This window comes from Peromyscus maniculatus, chromosome 8, assembly GCF_049852395.1.
Source record: "Peromyscus maniculatus bairdii isolate BWxNUB_F1_BW_parent chromosome 8, HU_Pman_BW_mat_3.1, whole genome shotgun sequence".
Taxonomy (NCBI): domain Eukaryota; kingdom Metazoa; phylum Chordata; class Mammalia; order Rodentia; family Cricetidae; genus Peromyscus; species Peromyscus maniculatus.
The window spans coordinates 1,993,408-2,013,406 of NC_134859.1; the positions used below are offsets into that span (position 1 = coordinate 1,993,408).

The 19,999-nt window shown below is 45.4% G+C and overlaps 2 protein-coding genes and 1 long non-coding RNA gene across 4 annotated transcripts in view; 1 reads left to right on the forward strand and 2 right to left on the reverse strand.

Moving 5' to 3' along the window:
* The window catches only part of Mrtfb (myocardin related transcription factor B), a 151,912-nt gene extending 139,091 nt beyond the window's left edge, over positions 1-12,821 (reverse strand). Inside the window, exon 1 of the mRNA XM_076577830.1 lies at positions 12,741-12,821. The gene's annotated coding sequence lies outside the window, so the exon portion shown is untranslated. The remainder of the gene's footprint in view (positions 1-12,740) is intronic.
* LOC143274519 (uncharacterized) overlaps positions 5,245-19,999 on the reverse strand; it is a 77,585-nt gene continuing 62,830 nt past the window's right edge. Inside the window, exon 4 of the long non-coding RNA XR_013053146.1 lies at positions 5,245-5,310. This is a non-coding gene — a long non-coding RNA (uncharacterized LOC143274519). The remainder of the gene's footprint in view (positions 5,311-19,999) is intronic.
* LOC107402070 (uncharacterized) lies at positions 10,353-15,356 on the forward strand. Of its 2 annotated transcripts, XM_076577832.1 has the most exons (3): positions 10,353-12,973; positions 14,955-15,009; positions 15,142-15,356. In XM_076577832.1, exons 1-2 carry the CDS (start codon positions 12,344-12,346, stop codon positions 14,973-14,975), a joined length of 651 nt encoding a protein of 216 aa, XP_076433947.1. In that variant the 5' UTR covers positions 10,353-12,343; the 3' UTR covers positions 14,976-15,009; positions 15,142-15,356. The 2 variants fall into 2 exon arrangements, with proteins under 2 accessions (XP_076433947.1, XP_076433946.1); XM_076577831.1 differs by having other exon boundaries at positions 10,353-15,009.

Below are 19,999 nucleotides of genomic sequence, written 5' to 3' on the forward strand. Positions count from 1 at the left end.
CTTTCCGCCTCTGTCTGTCCACTGCACCCCCAGCACCCAGCTCGGGTCCTCACCAGCTCGCAGGTACAGCAGCACAAAGCCCAACTGTTATCCTCACACTTGGGCCCTAGCATACCGGAACTACGATAACCGTGTCATCCTCTGTCCTCTGTAGATACCTCGATGCCCCTACCTACTGCTAAGGACAAAATGTGAACTCCAGAACAGGACACATCCAACTCCCACAACCAACATTCTTCCCAGCCAACCAAAGTGGCACTCTACAGAGACTGCTGTGCCCTGAGCACCTTGGAGCAGGGGCCTGAGCTCAGACCACCACCTCGCATGCTGAACCCATTACTAGGAGGATGTTTTCAGTCCTGTAAGCATGAGGAAACTGAAGCCAAGTGGCTTGCTTTGGGCTTATTCCTGGGCATCAAAGCATCCCATCTGAATATACACTTGACTGTGACTACACTGAAAAGCCATTTTAGTATACTATTTCATTTCTTATTTGGTAACTAGATACAGTGTATTTTGATCACATTCATTCAACTCCTCCCCTTAAACTCACCCTCACCTCCCTACTCCCTACAACCTCTTGTCCTCTTTTTCTGTTTTTATGAGCCAGAGTCCAATCTGTGTAACCCACTTGTTGGGGTTACAAGTGACTGCACTACCAGGAGACACACCCTTAAGAAAACCTGACTCTCTCCTCCCCAGAAACCATCAACTATCCACAGCCCTTCAGTTGGGAGTGCAGGATCATGAACATCACTCCATGCTAAAATGTTGACTGGCTTGTTCTTGTGTAGGCAACCCCAGGTGCCGTGAGCTTGTGAGTCCTGTCACTCCCGGAAGACAGCTTTGCTCTGGACCTCCCTAACCTCTGGCTTTTACAATTTTTCTGCCCGCTCGTCGGTGATGCTCCTTGCCCCTGTGAAGAGGAGATGATACAGATGTTCCATTTGTGGCTGGGCACTTCACTAAACCTACTCCTCTTATTCTGCTAAATGGACACAGCAGTAAACCTCTCTCTGAACTCACATCTCTTGCCCACACGTAGCGCAGCTCTCAGGATTCATCAAAGAAGTTTCTCTGTGCAGTGGATGGTGGTTAACGAAGAACTTACAACTGGTCCAAGAGTAGAGTGTTAGTGGGGTGCCCTATGCACATGGCTTAAACATGCCATGGATGGCAGGGCCACTGTGCACAGCACACCTAGCAGCAAGGACCAGAAGAAACAATCACTGGAGATAATGACAAGTTCTTGTCCCCACCTAGCTTTAGAGTCTGAGCCCATTCTGTGCACCTCCACTCCCCACCCCAACACACAAATTAAAAGACACTACCAAAACAAAACAAAACATGACAAAAAAAAGTTCACAAAAGCACTATTTGTAAAAGCCAAGAAGTGGAAAGCACCCAAATGTCTATCAACTGATAAATAAAATAATGTATATCCACACAACTGAATACACTGAAGTAAAAATGAGGCTCTGATATCTGCTACAATGTAAATGAACCTCGATAACATGTTGTGCTGGATAGTTTTAGGTCAACTTCACATAAGCCAGAGTCATCTGAAAAGAAGGAACTTCAATTGAGAAAATGCCCTACTGGACTGGCCTGTGGGCAAGCCTACTGTCTCTTTTCTTGATTAATGATTGATGGAAGAGGGCTCAGCTCACTGGGGGCAGGGTCACCTACTGGGCTAGTGGTCCTGGGTTTTATAAGAAAGCAGGCTGAGTAAGCCATGAAGAGCAAGCCAGTAAGCAGCGCCCTTCCCATCAGCTCCAGGTTCCTGTCCTGAGTCAAGGTGTGCGACCCAAGAGTTTAAAACTCAAGTAAAACCTTTCCTTGCCTAGTTGTTGACGGGCACGGTGTTTTATCACAGTTATTCAGTTATTAACTGAAACTCTAACTAAACGGGCCACATACCAAATGACTACACTTACATAACACATCCAGGATAGCTAAACCTATGACGACAACAATTAGTGCTACCAAGAATGGGATGATGAGTGGGAAGTGACTGGGGGGCTGGCATTTCTTCATGGAGTGCTCACGGTATGCTGGACTTAGACAGTGGTGACTGGCGTAGACTCTGTGAACACACTAAAAACCCCTTTATGAACCTTGCAGTATATGAACTAAGTATGAGTAAAACTATTACTTTAAGAAATAATGGCACAGAGGCATAGCATAGTGTCCCTGCTCAGGGGCCTGCTTGAATCTGCCTGCAACAGGATAATCTGTCTTAAGAACACATAGTCTGTTCAAATGAAGAAAGGATTGATTTTCCTACCAATAAATCCCCATTGTGACCAACCACAAAATGAAATCCAAGGTAAACAGAGCCAAGAACAAAAGAGCATACAATGCAATCAGCCAGCAGGTATAGGATGGAACCAATGTAAGACTGCACAAGGAAAAGGGTTCTCCAACACACAGCTCACTCCCGCTGCTCACAGCAACCTCAACAAGTCCAAGCCCTCTGCCACATGAGGAGAAAATCTGCCAGCCTCTTGACTGGCACAGAATGAGGGAAATAAGCATTCTCTCCTCTGACTACATCAACGTTTGTACTTGGCTGTCAGGAGCCCTTTCACCTCAGAGCGTTGCTAAATTAAACAAGACTATGATGTATTGAACATAGCCAGACACTCTGGTCAGCCAAGAGAGTTCGTCAGGCAATGGCTAAAGATACAGGAAATCAAGAGAAACAGCACTGGGAGGGTGACACAGCTTGACTGTCACTCTGTTCAAAACTGCAGTCTACAACACCATCCCTAACATAATACCCACATCCTCTGTGGACATGCACAGACACACAGACAGATGGATCTGGGACCAAAGAAAGGATCTGAGCCATGCATTTAAAAACCTTCAAGGACATATTCCACATCTCACTGTGCCCTTCTATCAGATACTCAATGAACAAAATGAGGTCAGGAAAGCAGGGCAAAGTACTCAAGAATGCACCACAAGGAAACGTCTTCCTGCTCACAGCTCCATGTGACACCCCAGACAAGGCTTATCCTCAGTCCCAATCACTGAACCAGCCATGCTTCTTCCAAAATCCAGCTTCATGAAACAACCGCCAAAAGACCCCTAGAAGACTTCATACTAAGTAATCTCCCTCCTCCATCCAGCCCCCGCCATAGAACTGAAGACAAGAAGCCATCAATAAAGTCTCTCATCAAATGTATTAAATCAGGGTGTGACACAAAGCCTTCATTCACCTAGCAGGCATTTAAAAGCACTGAACCAAGACACTTGAAGTGCATATTGTGCAGAACAGTAATTGGTAACCTTTCCATAAGACTGATGCAATCCGATTATAATTCCCAAGTGTCAGCAGTCAGTTCTGAAGGTAAAAGAAAGAGGAAGTGGGATGGCTTCAAGCATTCAGGGAGAGGTGTGGGAGGGACCCTTTCCCCTGACAGCAATTCTCATTTGACTGAAGGCTGCTAGAACAAGCTCAGACTGAAAAATCCTGTCACATTAGAATCGATTGAAATGCAATCAAGATGAAATTTACTGGGTTTAACATACACACTTAACTTTCACCTTCCCGTCTCTGAAGACACAGGAGGAAGAAGAGCTTGCTTGTGTGGAGCTGTGTCTATGCTAAAGGGGAAGGCCGGTTCGCACTGTATACTCAGTTAGATGTCAAATCAGCAACCAGGCTCCACAGTGGCAGCCTTCTTCTACCTAGCTCCAGAGAGATTTCCACCACACCACACACAAGGCACAGCTTTCAGGGCTCACAAGGAAGCAAATTTTTCAGTGAGTATAGGACACAGAGCTGAGGGATGTGGAGCTTAGTAAATAGCTTGTGGCTATTGCTTTCCTCACCCCCTACCACATCCAAAGTTCGACCTTCAGCTGAAAAGTACAAGGAGAGAATAAATCAGACTGATTCTGGGAACCTCCTGTTCCCACTACACAGCTCAGTTTGACTCCTTCCTACAAGTTCAGTCTTACTGATGGGGGAATGTCTTTTTGTACACTGCAAATATGTGTTGCTCTGATTGGTTGATAAATAAAGCCGTTTGGCCTATGGCAAGGCAGCTTAGAGGCAGGCAGGAAATTCAAAGAGAGAGACAGGAAGAAGGCAGCGAGAGACGCTAGCAAGCTGTCCAAGGAGCAACAGGTAATGGGACACAGGTAAAGCCACAAAACAGGTGGTGATACATAGATTAATAGTTATGAGCTAATTTAAGATATGAGGTAGCTAGCAAAAGGCTTGTGCCATGGCCATGTAGTTATAATTAATATAAGCCTCTGTGTGTTTACTTGGGGGACGCGAGTGGGAGAGATCTGTCCCGATCACCAGCAGGCCAGGACGCAGGAAATCTTCCAACTACATCTTACCTCCCTCACTGCAAGACAGTTTCATCTAGAAAGTTGACAGTCACACACCCTGAATGCTCAGACTCAACCTCCCCCTCTGCCCAACTTTATCCAGTGACCACCAAGTCTGCCAGTTTAAACTCGAAACTGCCTGCAATGGGAGGAAGCTGCTAGAGACACCGAATTTGAACCAGTCACCGCGTGAGAAAGTCTTGAGATCAGCGTACAGTGCATTTCACCAATGCAATGAGTTTGAATTAAGATTTCCATTCACTACTCACTTCCCACAAGTAACTTAGAACTGGGGTTTCAAGGCATTCCACCAGTAAAACAAAAGGGCTGTATAAACAACTATGCTACCACAGAAAAGGATTCCAGAGCTAAGAACGGCAGAGTCTTAAGGAAATGTAGGGGATCATACTATTATTCCCAGTAAGACACCAGAGGGAGTGTCAGAGGAGGCACAGGAGAGTCTCCTTCGTTCAGGACCTAACACTGCCCATCGAGTCCAGCTCGGTTTGCCTGTGCACTATTAATATAAGGAGTCAGCTCAGCTGGGGGGAACTTGCCCCCAAAGCCTAAGCACCTGAGTTTGATCCAGATCCCATAATGGAAGGGAAGAAGCAACTCCCCAAAGTTGTCCTCTGACCTCTACACATGCACTCTCCCTCCATGCGTATGCGCACGTGTGTGTGTGTGTGTGTGTGTGTGTGTGTGTGTGTGTGTGTGTCTTTCTCTTTCTCTCCCCAAGATGGCACAAATTTAAAATGTAGCCTCTGCACACCTCACCACCTCTAGATTCTATATAACCTCAAACACTGGTAAGACAACCACCACATTAGAGAAAAGGTAGCTGTGAAGAATTTATGTCTTGAAAGGAAATTGTTTTAAAATCATAAAAAAGACTTACCTCAATAAAAAATATTTATTTTCCTGTCTTACATTATCTTCCTTAGCACCTTTATTATGAACCTGAAAAAAGAAGTAGAAATTACTTTTTCTTGACCACCTACCACATGCCAGTAGGTGATTACAGACAAGCCAGAACACTGAGGTCACCAAAAAGGGGACCCTGACCATGAAGGAAAAACATCTAAACCCTTCAGGGACCCACAGATAACAGGTACTCTGTTCTCTGGCTAAGAGCTGGGCATGGTGTTCAGACTACCTGCATCAATCAGGGTATCCTCAGTCAGCCATCACACCTCTGGGCCCATTTTCTGTGTATCTACCAACAGCATCCAACAATAGACACGAGGGTCACATTGGATGACCCAGCCATAGACTCCTTGGCGGCTCTTGAACATACATGTTGAACAAACATTCATGCTTTTGTTATTATAGCTCCTTATAAAGAGAAATCAGCCTCTCATTACATCTCTCTAATGTCTGTTATGGTTCCTATGACTCTCCCCAAAGTACTAAGAGTATAACAGGTGGGATGAGCTACCTGACTTGCAAGACAAAAAGGAAGACCAGAGTCAATTCTTCCTTCATTTGTCTAACACTGGTTTGCCTCTACCAGGTATTCGCTTGGGTTCTAGGTGTTCTTCATAGGAGGAACATGGTCTCTCTTCAGTTCCCAACCTACTGAGGTACAAATCACCAGCCGAACAAGCCTGGATGCCACACTTTACTGAATGCCACACTTGACTGGCAGCATGAGGCAACAGGACATTCTGGATGGTTTTCTAGAAACCCAAGGCCTTTGGGAAATGCCTACCAGCATCATGGCCAGGGTGTTTGCAAGAGAGGATTAAGTAGTGAGAGGCCAGAAAGCAAGAAGGAAGCCTTGGATGCCAGACCAAGCCTCATTCTCTATTCTCAAACTGATTAGTGATTGTACTAGGGCAGGCCTGTAATCCCAGGTGGTGGGGAAGCTGAGGCAGGAGGATTACAAGCACAATGCTTGACTGAATTACATAGTGAATTCAATACCAGCTTGAGAAACTCAGTGAGACTCTACCCCAAAATTTAACAAGAAAAGAAGGAAGAAGCTGGAACCGTTAGCTCAGTGGTAGAGTGGTTTCCTAGCAAAAAAGACCCTGGGCTACATCACCACTGCAGCAAAATAATTGGAAAACACACACACACACACACACACACACACACACACACACACACACACACACACCAAAAAACAAACAAAAAAACGGTGATGACTCTGCATAGACTAAGATCTTAATTCTAACTTGAACTCTAACATTCCTGTGGCTTTTCTCTTTTAAAAATGTCAATGAGGGTAGGAAACAGAATGAAAGAAGGCAGAGGTTGTGCATACTTAGACGTAAGTTTGCCCCTTCCTCCTTTTACAGATGAGGCAATCCAGGCTTGGAAAAAGCTAAACAGACTTTTGAGTTATTTATTTAATGCAATTTTACTTCTTTTATTTTCCCCTAGAAAAGCAGGACACAAAGTGCAAAGATGTGCCTAACACATACACACAGCAGCCAGCACTAAGTTCCCAGCAGGCTCTGGGGCAAAGGCACCAGAGTACAGTGGATACTTGCAGAGATGGAATTGAGTCTGTGGCCCCCAGAACACTAGACTAAATCTTGGACCAAAGACTGAAGTGTAGAAGTAAACCCACAGACTTAACAGAAACAGAAATGAGGACACCTCTCAGCACATCCAAATTCAGGCTCCATGGAAGAATGACAGAAACCATGCAAACCTTAAAGAAAACATGTGGAGCTAGAGCACTGGCTGCTCTTCCAGAAGACCTGGCTTCAATTCCCAGCACCTGCATGGTGGCTCACAATTATCTATCACTCCAGTCCCAGGGGACACAGCATCTTCCGGCCTCCATGGACACTGCATGATACTGAGCACAGATATACATTCAGGCCAAACACCTATAGACATAAATAGATTGTTTTTTAAGAATTTTTTTTTTCTTTAATGGGGATGGAGAGTCAAGGTAGAAGGTGAAGACTGATACCCAAGGTTGTCCTGACTTCTACGTGCACAGTCCCCCCCAAAAAAGTGACATGGCACACACTGATTCAGGCTGTATATGTGTCTTAGGGTTGCTATTGCTGTGATCAAACACCATAACCAAAGCAAGCTGGGGAGGAGAGGGTTGATTGGGCTCACACGGCCACATCACTGTTCACCACTGAAGGAAGTCAGGACAGGAACTCACACAGGACAGGAACATGGAGGCAGGAGCTGATGTGGAGGCCATGGAGAGGTGCTGCTTACTGGCTTGCTCCCCATGGCTTAGGGTGCCATGTTTAGCCTGCTTTCTTATAGAACCCAGGACCACCAGCCCAGGGGTGGCCCCACCCACAATGGGGCCTTCTCAAATCAATCCCTAATCAAGATAATGCCCTGTAGGGTTGCCTGCAACCAGATCTTGTGAAGGCATTTTCTCATTTGCGGGTCCCACCTCTCAGATGACTTTAACTTGTGTCAAGTTGATATAAAACTATCCAGCATAGCATGTAATCCACAGATTATTTCACAGCCTGTGGAGTATGTTTATGTGTTACATGTAAACACTATCTCAAATTAAGTCACAAGCAAACCTGGATTTCATCATCTACACAGGCGTCTTGGAATCAACCCTCCACAAAACCTGAGGACAAGCACACCTGTGTAAGTTCAAAATGGTGCAACTTATAAAGAAAGTATTTATGAAAATTAAAACACAGAGCCCACTAACCCGGCAACCCCACTTCTGGGAGGACATTACCATGGCAAAGAAGGTCTGTAATACTGAAGACAAAATGAATATCTCCAAGTGGAGCTAGCTAAGCAGACCCAGGACAGAACAGATGCCTAGAGCTATTTAAAGATGTTTTCTGGGGCTGAAGTTAAGAGCACTGGCTGCTCTTGTAGAGGACCCAGGTTTGATTCCCACCACCCACATGGTGGCTCACAACCAACTATAACTCCTATTTCAGGGAATCCAATACCCTTTCTGCCCTCTAAGGCCACTGCATGCATGTGGTACACAGACATAAGTACAAGCAAACACTCATACACATAAAATAAAAATGAATATTAAATCTTTAAAAAAAAAGTGTTTTCTGTAAATGAACACTACACACTTACTAAGTGCTAACATCAAACACTCTCAAGGGCATATAAACTAAGTAACTAATGGAGAGCCAGGGCAGGACAAGCTACATAGTGCACTGTACTTTATATAAAGAAATATTACAGCCCACTGGCATTTGCTTGTATCTACAAAGAGAAATGATGAACATATTTATAGGAAACAGATAAAGGCTATATGGGGGGGGGGCCAAGAGAATTGGAAATTTGGCTTTCCAGACATGCCCACATTATTTAAGTGTTTGAGTCACATGAATATTTTGTCTATATAAACAGAATCCTTAAATGTTGAAAAAATACACAGAGAACTGCCTGAAAGCCAGAGTTCAAATTTAATGATTAGGAGGGAATATTCTCTTAAATTCGATATTGAAAGGCAAGCAAAGCATGTGATGATGCTAAAGTGTGGTTTCTAGAGCAGCAGCCATGGCTGACTTAGTAAAATGCAAAGTGCCCCCACTTCCCTGCCCAGACTCCAGTGGTGGCCAGCAGTCCTGGGGTATGTGCTCCACTCTGCTGCTGCTTCTGCGTTTTCATGTGTATGTGATATACCCACATGTCTGTGTGTGTGTGTGTGTGTGTGTGTGTGTGTGTGTGTGTGTGTGTGTAAATGCATGTGAAGGCCTGAGATAGATAGAGCTGCTTCTGCGTTTTCATGTGTATGTGATGGACACTGTGTATACCCACATGTCTCTGTGTATGTGTGTGTGAACGCATGTGAAGGCCTGAGATAGATAGATGTCAGGGATCATCCTTGGTTGCTCTTTCACCTTATTTGTAGAAGCAGGTTCTCTCAATCAAACCCAGAGCTCACTGATACAGTTGTGCCATCTCTGCATACCTATATATGACGGGGGGCTGCCACACCCACCCAGCATTTCCCTGGGCCTCTGCTTAGCTCAGCATTTGTCTGCTTGACAATCAAGCCCTAGAGTCCTATGATGAGCTACTAGTGGGGGACCAGCAGACCTGAGAAGGGGCAAGCTGCACAAGCACTGCTGTGCAGTTGGGTTTCCTAAGACACCAGGGGACAGCTCTCCACACAAACTGCCTGCTTCCTACAGTCAGTGTTTTCAAACACATTTCTTCCTAAGCAGTAGCAACTGTTAATCTAAGGATGACCCATCCGAGAAAAAGTTATCAGACGAACAACAAGCTTTCCAGAACGGAAGAGCAAATAAAACAGCAAACAACTCATGTTAACCTCATGCTTGCAGAGGCTTTCTTCTGAACACTTTAAAAAATGGTTCTGAGAGTGACAGTGATCTTTAAACCTTCAGAGTAAAGAATTCTAGTTAGATGAGGATCCAGAAGCTGAGCAGCTTTGTTTTGCAAGTCCTCCCTTGGGTCCAGTTTTTGTTGTCAGAAACCAACCAATGCATGAACATGTTTGTACAGTCCCTATTTCTCTGAGATGGCTTCATCATCCAGACATGCTCTTAATTCATAATTCATACTTAATTCATTTAAGAACAGGTATGCTGTGCTGGCTAGACTTATGTCAACTTGACACAAAAGTAATCCGAGAAGAGGGAACCTCATCGAGTCTGGCTTGTGGGCAAGCCTGGGCTGCATCTGCTTAACTGATGACTGCAGGGGGAGGGCCCAGCCCACTGTAGACAGTGCCACCACCCCTGGGCAGGTGGTCCTGAGGTTGTAAGAAAACAGGCTGAGCAAGCCAGTGAGCAGTGCTCCTCCATGGCCTCTGCATCAGCTCTTCTTCCAGATTCCTGCCCTGAGCGCCTGCACTGGCTTTCTTCAACAATGGACTGTGATGTGGAAGTGTAAGCAAAATAGACCCTTTCCTTCCCAAGTTGCTTTTGGTCATAGTGCTTACCACAGCAATAGAAGCCCTAACCAAAACAGGAGTGTTTTTTAAAGTAGTGATTAATAAAAACAAAACTACCAAAAGTATCAGCCTTTTTTTTTTTTTTTTTTTTTTTTTTAAATCCTGGAAGTGCACAGTGCTTGCTTGGAGCAATAAAAATTAATTACTTTCAATTTAGATGACTTTTCAACTCAAAAGAATGCATTGTATCTGTGATGAGACAACTTTAAATGGATCCTATTCTCACAAGTCTTTAGTTAGATATTGATTTCCAGCACCTTTCTAAAGTAACAAGCGTCTATGGCAAGAAGCAACTCATACCTAAAAAGTAAGTAAACTTCTTTTTCAAACATAAGCAAGTTGAAAAAACTTGCTACACTATAGCTACAAAATGGACTGAGCTCAACTTTCAGCAAGAACTTTGCAGTGAAGACAGCTTTTTTGTGAGCCATCCCAGAACTACTTTCATGGGTAATTTCAGTTTTCACTTTTGAGCACATCTGTACTTTCCAAATTGACTAATAAGAATATCAAAATAGAAAAGGCCACTTAAGTAGGACTGCACCGACTGGTACTCAGTGCCACTCAGTTATCACCATCCATGAGGCTGCTGAAGCTGCCAACTCCATTCTCACCTCAAGCTGCTAGGCAGTTCAAGTGTGACCAACATTCCCAACAAGGACTTCCTCCGAAGGGAAACAGCTGAGATGAACAGGTACTAACACGCCTCCTGAGACTTGAAGATAACCAATCAAACGTCATCAACCAACCAACCAGTCTTTTTTATATATCAGACACATCAGAGAGAATTTTGTTTTTAATTCCCAATGAAAAGTGTGTATTAAATTCTGTTATAATTAGCTAGATAATGGAGTGTGTGCTTTATATAGTAGTTCTCAAGAGTGCAGAACTGTCCCCAAGGTAAACTGTTAATTACTGAAGAGACTCCTAGATGGAAGCAGAAAGCATATGGATTTGGGATCCAGGATCTAGACCCATACAACATATGGGTGGTGGAGGTGATAATCCAGGCTATCCTTACCCATGAGCTCACTATAGATTAACATTACTTTAGGATTCAATACTGAATCATTTGGCAAGATACTCTGGAAAACACCCACCGTCTGCCCCAATTATGAAGGACAAAATGGTGAGAGAATAGGGAACTGTGTGAACTTCCACACAGCACATTTCACCTGCACCCCAGCACTAGGTACAAACGGAGCCGCTACAGCCAAACCAAACAATTCCAATGTTCTATTTCCTTATCATCAATGATAAACACTAGGGATTTGGTGTGGTCCCTTAAATGGCGATAACTCAGAGTTTGTGATGCATGCAAAGGGTGGGTTACAATGTAGCATGGAGTACTGCATTCCTGGAGGGCTGTATTATTTGAGTGTTGACTGAGACAGGCTGTGATTTATCTTGTATGCTGTCATTCAGGCTACACTGTTTTTCATTAGCATCAATTATCCACAGTAAGATGGTTTGCTCAGGTCCCAATCTTTGCTCCTGACTTTGAGACAAATACATGTGTACATATATACATAACATATGTCTGTCTCCAAACATACTGGCCTTAGGGTCATTTGGTCCTAGCAGGGCGTCTGGGCTATACAACGCCACAGCACCTCTTTCCTTTATTTCTTCCTTACACCTAAAGGGGAGGGAGCACTCCACGGACCTTGGGTCATGTTTACAGAGATATTTTATTTACGAACTTCGTGTCAGGGTGGCAAGGTGGGCTTTACCAACTTTTGCCTCAGAAGGAAGAGGCCTTGATCACCAGCATCACAATCACTCATCCCAAGAGTGCGATCTCAGGCTTCTGACAAAAATCAAACTTTTCAAAGTTTGCTTTGCCCGAGGCCAGCCTCGAGCTCTCGGCCTGGCCTGGGACGCCCAGCGCATCCCTCGTCACTCTGGGCACCAGCTCTCACACAGGGCCAAAGGTCGGTTCTGAACACTCGGGGCTAGGGAACCTTCTGGGAGAGGACAAACTTTCTCCCTAGAAACCGGACGCTGCGTGCAATTTCGGGAGGGCTTCCAGACGCACCCTCTGCACCCCTCGGGGGCGCAGGAGGAGAGGCGCGCGCAGGGCTGGGGAGGAGGATGGAAGGTGAGCCCGGGGCGTGGGCCGTCCCCATCCCACCACGTCCCCGCAGTGCGGCTTCGGCCAGGGCGCTGCGGCTCCCTGCAGTGCCAGCGTGGGAGCGCACAAGGAGAGCGCCGGTACCAACCAAGCCGAGGCTGCCGGGGGGGATCGCGTCGCGCCGGCGCGCGGGGACCCCGGAGAGGGACGCCTGGCTCCGGGGGCCCCGAGACCGCCGCCGCGCCCCGCCCCGCGCCAGTCCCGGGACAGCACGCACCGGGCGGCGCCGCGGCAGCCTCGAGGGGCCAGCGAGGACGCGGGCCTGCCACCCGCCCCTGTCCCCGAGCCCGGCCTCGCCCTCCGGAGCTCGCCCCTTCCTCAGCCCCAACGGCCGCCTCCTGCCCGTCCGCCGCTCACCTCCCGGGCCACCACCTCCGCCGCCGCCGCCGCCGCCGCTGCAGCTACCGCCAGATCTCGCGAGACTTCGCTCCGCCCCGCGCTCACCCCCCTCCCACCCGAACGAGGAGGGCACGGACCCCGGCTTGGAAGCTCCAGGAAGCGCCGTGCGGACCCCGGGGGCTTCACGACCTGCTTCTCTTCTCCCACCCGGCATCCACCCGCGCCGGTGGCCCGGAAGGGTTAAAGCCCAGGTGCGAGGGCTACCACGGCGCTCTCACCTGGCTGGCCCGGGGCGCATGCGCAGGCCCGGCTGCGGAGCCGAAGCTCCGAGGTTCCAGCCTCAACTCTGGCTGCGCCCAAAGTCAGATGGTCAGCCAGTTAGCGCCTGCTACCCCAGCGTGCTCACAGAGCCTCAGTGAGTGGGGGGCAGCCAGGACGAGCCGACCTGGTTGTGAAGTCAGGGCTTTTCCGATGCACGACCCGCACCCTAGAGCCCCCTTCTTCTCTTGAACCCAGCTTCGCTCCCTACCCCACAAGAGTTCTCCAGAGTAAAAGAGGTGACCCTGGCAGGTGGTCTGTTGCAACCCGCCTTTGTGCTGCTACATATCAAATGCCTCTCACTTTTTGCACCAACTCCCTAGAGCCCTAAAAGCAATATATGCTTTCCTTAGAGTATCGTGGGAGAAAGTAGGAGAGAATGGATCATGGACATAGAACCAGAGCATAAAAGGCGTTAGGGCAGCAGTACTCGACCACAGGGGTCACATATCAGATATCCTGCATATCAGATGTTTACATTATGATTCATAACAGTAGCAAAATTGTAGCTAAGAAATAGCAACGAAGTAATTTTATGGTTGAGGGCCACCACAACATGAGGAACTGTATTAGGAAGGTTGACAACCACTGCATTAGGGAGAACCATGTGACTTCTTCCCAGGAGAAGAGAGGCTGGTGTATTGAGGTGCATCGAAGTGGGTACCCATAATATCCCAAGCTTACAATGAAGAAAATAGCCCATATGTAAGGCAGTATTTGGATCTGCACTGAGTCCAGGGCCTGCACTGTCTTTGGGAAGGTCTTTGTCTTAGTTATGGTTTCTATTGCTGTGAAGAGACACCATGACCATGGCAGCTCTTATAAAGGAAAACATTTAATTGGAGCTGGCTTCCAGTTCAGAGCTCTAGTACATTATTGCCATGGTGGGAAGCATGGCAATACAAATGTAGACATGGTGCTGGAGAGGGGCTTAGAGTTCCACATCCAGATTGGCAGATAGCAGAAGAGTGAGCCACTAAGCCTGGCTTGAGCTTCTGAAACCTCAGAGCTCACCCCCCAGCGACACACTTCCTCCAACAAGGCCACACCTCCTAATAGTACCACTCTCTGAGCCTATGGGGGTCATTTTATTCAAACCACCACAGTATGTTCTGCACATTCCTATGAGCTGGCCCTCTGTGGCAGCTTCTATAGACTCAAGAGCCTGGGGGGGTTCTAGCTCATTCCTGCAAGCTGCACTGAGGTTGTCTGAGATGACCCAACCTGACAGTCAGTCATATGTCAGCAAATGTGGGCCCACCAATCTTCCCATCCTAGTTTCCCTAGAAAGCATTCCTCTTAGAGAGACCAGAGCATATGGAATGTGGCAACACAGCTCAACAAAATGGGGATGTGGATGAAGAGAAGAGATCCCATCCAACTGGTAGCTACCAGCTCAAGCCCTGTCCATTTGTGAGCTTGGTCAGTCCTCCCAGAGACCCCTATCAGGCAGTGTTCTCCAGAAAAGAGCCAAGAGGGCATAGATGCATAAGGGGATTTATCATCAAGGCTAAGCCCCACAATATGTTGTCAGCAAGACTAGCAATCATGGAAGTCTGTGACAGCTCAGTCCAAGTCCAAAGACCCAAGAACCAGAAGAGCTGATGACACAACTCTCGCTATTAGGCTGGAGGTGCAAGAAAATGCAAGGGCTTGGGGGGGGAGCTTGTGTAAGCCTCCGAGTTCTTATGTTGAAGGACAGAGGACAGATGTCCATGGCTCTGGAGGACTGCCAAAGTTTGCAGTTAGCTGATTAAGGTTTACTCAGCCCACCGATTCACGTTGCAGTCTTTTCCAGGCATGACCAGTGAACACAGATATAATGAGCTGAGAATTCCTTAACCCAGTCTGGTGGATGTCTCATGTTAACTGTTACACACCTATGTATAAGTATGTGTTGTTTCTTTTTCACAGATGGAGAAACCAAGAGTCTAGGAAATGAGTAGATTTGCCTAAGGACACACAATGGGTAAGTGGCAGTTAGGAATCCTCCAGGTCACTGACGCCAAACCTACAAAACTTGGCTTTGGTTCTTTCTTAAGGAAATAATTTCCTAAGAAATAGGAAACAGATTCTTTCCTATCCCAATACCCTATTGTAGGTAAAGGCACATGCTGCCAATATGAACCACCTGAGATCCATCCCTGGGGTCCACACAGTGGAAGGAGAGACCTGACCCTCAAGTTGTCCTCTGAACTCCTGCTGTACAAATTGTACGAGATCAAGACAACCTAAAGTATCCAATGTTTTTCTCTGTCTCATATAAAATAAGGGCACAGTTTTGGGAGATGAATTAAATACATGATGCATGTTAAAGTATCTTACACAGTCACTCTTACCATGGGAAAGTTCCCTGTGATAACTGTCTTGTTCCTCTTCTCCCAATATAAACTTCAAATCATGCTGGGAGATGGGCTTGGGTGTAGGACTGCAAGACTTTCTAGCACAATGGGGAAAAATTGGTATTGTGTAGCCCAGGTTGTCCTTGGATCCACTATAGTATGAAAGGAGACTGTGCCATCTCCAAATCTCTCTTCCCAACTTCCTATAAGAGGAGCAGCATTTTTTATAAAGGCTCTCCCTCTTATACAGGAAAATCTACCCAGGTGTTTTTTAATATCTGACTCTGGAAGTCACTCCAGAAAAAGCAGCCATAAACAACAAAAAAGAAAGATGAATAAAGCTGAAACTTGTTAACAAAATCCTAGGGGGATTTGGGGCTAACGTCTGTGACACTGTGAACAGAGAGGGGTTTACAGCAGCTGAAGGTGTCGCATGTTCTTGCCAATGGCAACAGCTTGTTAGGGGAGGGACCCTCAGAAGGGGTAGGTGTAGCAACATCCACAAGGGTATTATTATTCAACTACTAAAATGGGAGAGGTGTCTAAATGTGTCCATTCTTTGTTTTGGTTTTGGTTTCTCGAGACAGGATTTCTCTGTGTAGTCCTGGCTGTCCTGAAACTTGCTCTGTAGACCAGCCTGGCCTTGAACTCACAGAGATCCACCTGTCTATGCCTAATCCTAGTGCTGGGATTAAAGGTGTGCACCACCACCACCTGGCTAAATGTGTCCATTCTTAAAGGGTCAAGGTATACTATATATTATGTGGTATAATTGAGGATGTAAGATATCAAAATGTCTTTTGATACATGAGAGACTTTATAAATGCCAGTAATAGGGTTTGGTTAATGCTCCAGTGAAACAGTTTAAGCACTAACTGGCAAGTATTGTGTTAATAGCTATGAGCATGACCATCGTTTCTTGTTCTTCTGTTAGAGAGAGAGAGGTAGGAATCAATAAGAACAAATGGGCTCTCTAAAAAGGGCTTGGGGAGATGGCTCAATGGTTAAAGCTCTTGCCTGTGCCATGTGAGGGCCAGCATTCAGATCTTCAGGACCCACATGAAGTCTCACATGGTAGCCCACATTTGTAATCACAGTGCTGGTATAGCCAGATAGGAAGGAGAGACAAATGAATGTCTGGAAACTCACGGACCGGTGTAAGAGTTAGCCAGTAAGAACTAGTTAATAATAAGCCAGAACTATTGGCCAAGCATTTATAATTTTGATATTAAGCCTCTGAGTCAATTATTTGGGAAGCGGCTGCCAGGTATTTGGGAGCAGAAGGGCTGGAGAGAAATGTCCGATTACACATGGCACCCAACCTGGGGCTGGAATTTCCACATGAGACCCAACAAAACTTAAAAAAGGATTCTAAACACACAAAATTGGAGTCAAACTTGGCTTCTTGGTAACTGCTTTTTCTCTAGGGGCACTGTTTGCTGGTGGCGAGCAGAGGCGCTGTTCCTTTAAGAGTGGCTTCCTGACTCAGCACTAGTTGTAGTAGAATATTATTTTAAGGTCTGTTACTTTTGTTTATGTTACTATTTATTTAACTCTGTGAAGCTGTGTTACTGTGCCTGTCTAACACACCTACTAAAGAACTGAATGGTCAATAGGAAGGCAGGAGAGAGAGATAGGCTGGGCTGGCAGGCAGAGAGAATATATAGAAGGAGAAATCTGGGAGGGAGAAGAAGAAAAGAGATGGAGGAGAGAAGGAAGAAGTAGCCAGAGAAGGAGGAGGACCCCAGGGTCCAGCCACCAGCTGCACAGCAAGCCACGGAGTAAGAGTAAGATTTACAGAAGTAAGAGAATGGGAAAAACCCAGAGGCAAAAGATAGATTAATATAAAATAAGGAAACCTGGCTGGAAACTAAGCCAAGCTAAAGCGAGAGGCCCCTCAAAAAGACCAAAAGAGCAAAAACAACCAACAACAGTTAGTGGCAAAAACCGAGCAACTCTTTTTGAGAGGTCCTGCTAACAAATACTTAAATGGAGTTTTATGAGCAGCTGGTGGCACATTACTTAGTGGCAGCATGGTCTCAGAAACTTCCCTTGGCTAAACATGGCTCCCAGAGCTAGTGGTAAACATACCTCTGCCATAAGACTAGCCTCTCAGGGAACAAAAAAATGGGGCAGAGCCAGCTGCCAAAGCTCTGTTTCAGTCCTAGCCATGCTTCTTAGCAGTTTAAAGACTCGTGTGGTCAGAGAAAGATGAGATGTGCAGTAAGACAGATTCAGACAAAAAAAAAAAAAAAACCTGTTAACAATTTACAGTGTGTTAAAAACATACATAGGCTAAGAGAGAAAAGAAAAAGAGTAGAGAAAATCCTAAAAAAAGAAATACAGTAATAAAAAATATAATAAACCACATAAAAATGGCTAATACACAGAGAGTCTGGATACTGTATGTTATTGTGTTGTCTTTAAATCTTTTTGACTACTAGTGAACAAATGATAACTGCCAAGAGACATTTGATTATGAAAACTACTAGATTAAATCAACCTATATATTTTGAAAATGCCTTGACTTCAAAATTTAAGTCAAAAGATATGTTACTTTGGGAAAGAGGTTAAGCTTTTGTTTCCACAGGAAACTAGAGGCTCTGGATTCATTCTTGGTTAAGAAAAATTAGGTTTGATCCAGGAAGACCCCTGAAAAATCTCTGATGGCAACGGATGGCCCAGATGATCCAATGTTTCAGAGAACCTCTGTTGCAGTTTCCTCTGAGTTCTGCATCTGGAATAGCTTCAAGGTTGCTGGCTGAGATGATCCAGCCTCACAGAATACACCAGTCAGGACTTCACCATAATCCTAAATTTTCTCAGGGTCCCCCAAAGATTACCGGTGCCTCCAATCAACAAGAAGTAGTCTAGAGAACTACACCCACATTCCCAAAAATACATTATGAATATTTGTCATTGTTCAGGGGGTTTGGTTGCAAGTTGTTATGGATAATGGTCAGGAAAAAAGCTAAACAAAGGAGATTAGATTCAGGGATCTTGTTCTGAAAAGAAAAAGGGGGATATAGAAATGATAGGATAAAAGAGTAGACTATTGAATCTACTTTAATCCAAAATCAACTATTAGTCTTACATATTTTATATTGGTATGGATTTTGATTTATTGATACAAATTTAAAGTTAATTTTGTTATACTGAATGTATACTTCTACTCTTGTTTAGGGTATTACATTTATGCAGCTCATTTAAAAATGTAATATATAATTAAGAAATACAGATTAATAGTCATCTATGATAGCAAACTTATAGTCATGTTAGGTATGCTTTCAAGGTCATACAGAGATATCTTTCAGATAGATAGGCAGTCTTCAAACACTGCAAAGACCTACAGAATATGTCATTTAAAATGTTTTAAGAACTTAGACTTTTCTCAACAGTGAGACACATCTGCTCCTGGCAGCACCAATTACTTCAAAGAGGGTGATGGTCATCGAAGAAACTCCATATGGAGTTTGTTTTCTTCATGGCAAAAGCTAGCCATGTGGGCAAAGATGCCCTTGCCTCAATTGCTGACAATATATGGTCTAAACTGGACCAGCAGGACACAAGAGGAGGGACTGCCAAACTTTGCCAAGACAAGGTAGGACAGTCCTTCAAAATTCCCTGCTTTACAGGAAAGTCTATCAGATATGCTAGGCCTGTAGGCCAGAGTTGGATGCCCCAATGTTGCAGAGAAACTTTGGGTGACTGTCCAGGCAGCTTGAGGTCCCTGTAATTAGGTAACATTTCACCCTTCTGGGGTCTTTGATGGAGTTGAAGACTAAAGAGTTATAGTTTTCTTTAGTCATAATAGAAAGTAAATAACTTTAGACTCACCAAGATGAGATAGATAATTATTTTCTCTAATTTTGCCAAATGCAAATGGAGTACAACATGGATCAGCAAGAAATAGTGTAAGTCACTGGGAACACAGGGCACCCTGGAGCCTCTGGAAGCATCATAAGTCATTATGCAGCCAGGCATGGTGACACACCTGAAATTCCAGTTTGAAACAGGAAGTTTGAAACAGGAAACATTTTGAGTACCAAGCCAATCTGAACTACACAGCCAGACCAGACCCTACTTCAAAACAACAATCACAAAGACCTGTACATGCTGTGGTAGTTTGAATGTAATTGGTCCCATAAATTCATAAAGAGTGGCACTATTAGGAGGTGTGGCTTTGGGAGTAGGTATGCCTTGTTGGAGGAAGTGTGTCACTGTGGGGGCAGGCTTTGAGGCCTCCTATGCTCAAGCTACACCCACTGTCAGTTCACTTCCCGTTGCCTGTGCGTCAAGATGTAGGACCCTCAGCTCCTTCTCCAGCACTATGTCTGCTTGCACGACACCATGTCACACTGTGATGATAATGGACTGAGCCGATGAAACTGTAAGCCACCCCATTAAATGTTTTCCCTTTATAATAGTTGGCCATGGTCATGGTATCTCTTCACAGCAATAGAAATCCTAAGACACATGCCATGAACATGTAGAGATACACTGGGGCACTTAGGTCCTTGATGGAAAGTGCTCCCCTCCCCCAGTGCCTCTGTGGGCACCCTAATATCCTCTACCTTTCTGCTTAAAGCAGCTAGGATTTCAGTTCAAGAACTCTGA

Coding starts and splice junctions, on each gene's coding strand:
- LOC107402070 (XM_076577831.1), top strand. CDS start 12,344: ATGGAAGGTGAGCCCGGGGCGTGGGCCGTCCCCATCCCACCACGTCCC.